The 821-nt window shown below is 56.0% G+C and overlaps 1 protein-coding gene across 1 annotated transcript in view; it reads left to right on the forward strand.

Annotated features, from left to right (window-relative positions):
• LOC119409772 (mothers against decapentaplegic homolog 4) overlaps window positions 1-821 on the forward strand; it is a 14,516-nt gene that overhangs the window by 12,944 nt on the left and 751 nt on the right. Inside the window, exons 7-9 of the mRNA XM_037676670.1 lie at window positions 106-159; window positions 281-464; window positions 564-732. Of these exons, the coding sequence (XP_037532598.1) occupies window positions 106-159; window positions 281-464; window positions 564-732 (407 nt within the window). The remainder of the gene's footprint in view (window positions 1-105; window positions 160-280; window positions 465-563; window positions 733-821) is intronic.

Below are 821 nucleotides of genomic sequence, written 5' to 3' on the forward strand. Positions count from 1 at the left end.
CCCCCCCTCCTACAGGCCCTAGGTTTGTCACCTTTTTCATCCCTTCTGAGTTTGCAGGTATGTGAGTGGTTCTGAGTGGTTCTGAGTCTGTGTTTGGTTCTTCAGGGTCGCAGCATCACCGTGCTGCTCCGTATCCACAGCCCGTATCCAACCATCCAGGTGAGACACCTGTCCAACATTATGTCCCTGCTTGTTCCAAACAGGAAAGTGTCCCGCCCTGTCAAACAATATTGTCCCCTGCTCCATGTCTCAGTCCAATGTCTCACCATCCGCCCTGCAGGTCCGGAGTTCTGGTGCTCCATCTCGTACTTTGAATTGGACGTTCAGGTTGGTGAGATGTTTAAGGTCCAGTCCAGCTGTCCTCTGGTGACTGTGGACGGCTACATGGACCCGTCAGGAGGGGATCGGTTCTGTTTGGGACAGCTGAGCAACGTACACCGTACTGCAGCCAGCCACCGCTCCAGGTGACCCGGTTCAGATCAGTTCTGATCATCTTAGACCGTCTTCACACCAGCAGTTCTGGTTGCAGCTCAGAGTTCCTCTGTGTTCCTGCGGTCCTGCAGGCTGCACATCGGTCGGGGGGTCCAGCTGGAGTGTCGAGGGGAGGGGGACGTCTGGATGCGCTGCCTCAGCGACCACTCTGTGTTTGTTCAGAGTTACTACCTGGACCGGGAGGCGGGCCGAGCACCTGGTGACGGCGTTCACAAGATCTACCCCGGAGCTTGTATCAAGGTGAGCTACCCCACACCCAGGAACAGGTTTATATCAATGGGACACCTGTCCTCTGACTCACCTGTCCTCAGACTCACCTGTCCTCAGAC

Source organism: Nematolebias whitei, chromosome 5 (assembly GCF_014905685.2).
Source record: "Nematolebias whitei isolate Nwh7 chromosome 5, NemWhi1, whole genome shotgun sequence".
NCBI classification, from domain to species: domain Eukaryota; kingdom Metazoa; phylum Chordata; class Actinopteri; order Cyprinodontiformes; family Rivulidae; genus Nematolebias; species Nematolebias whitei.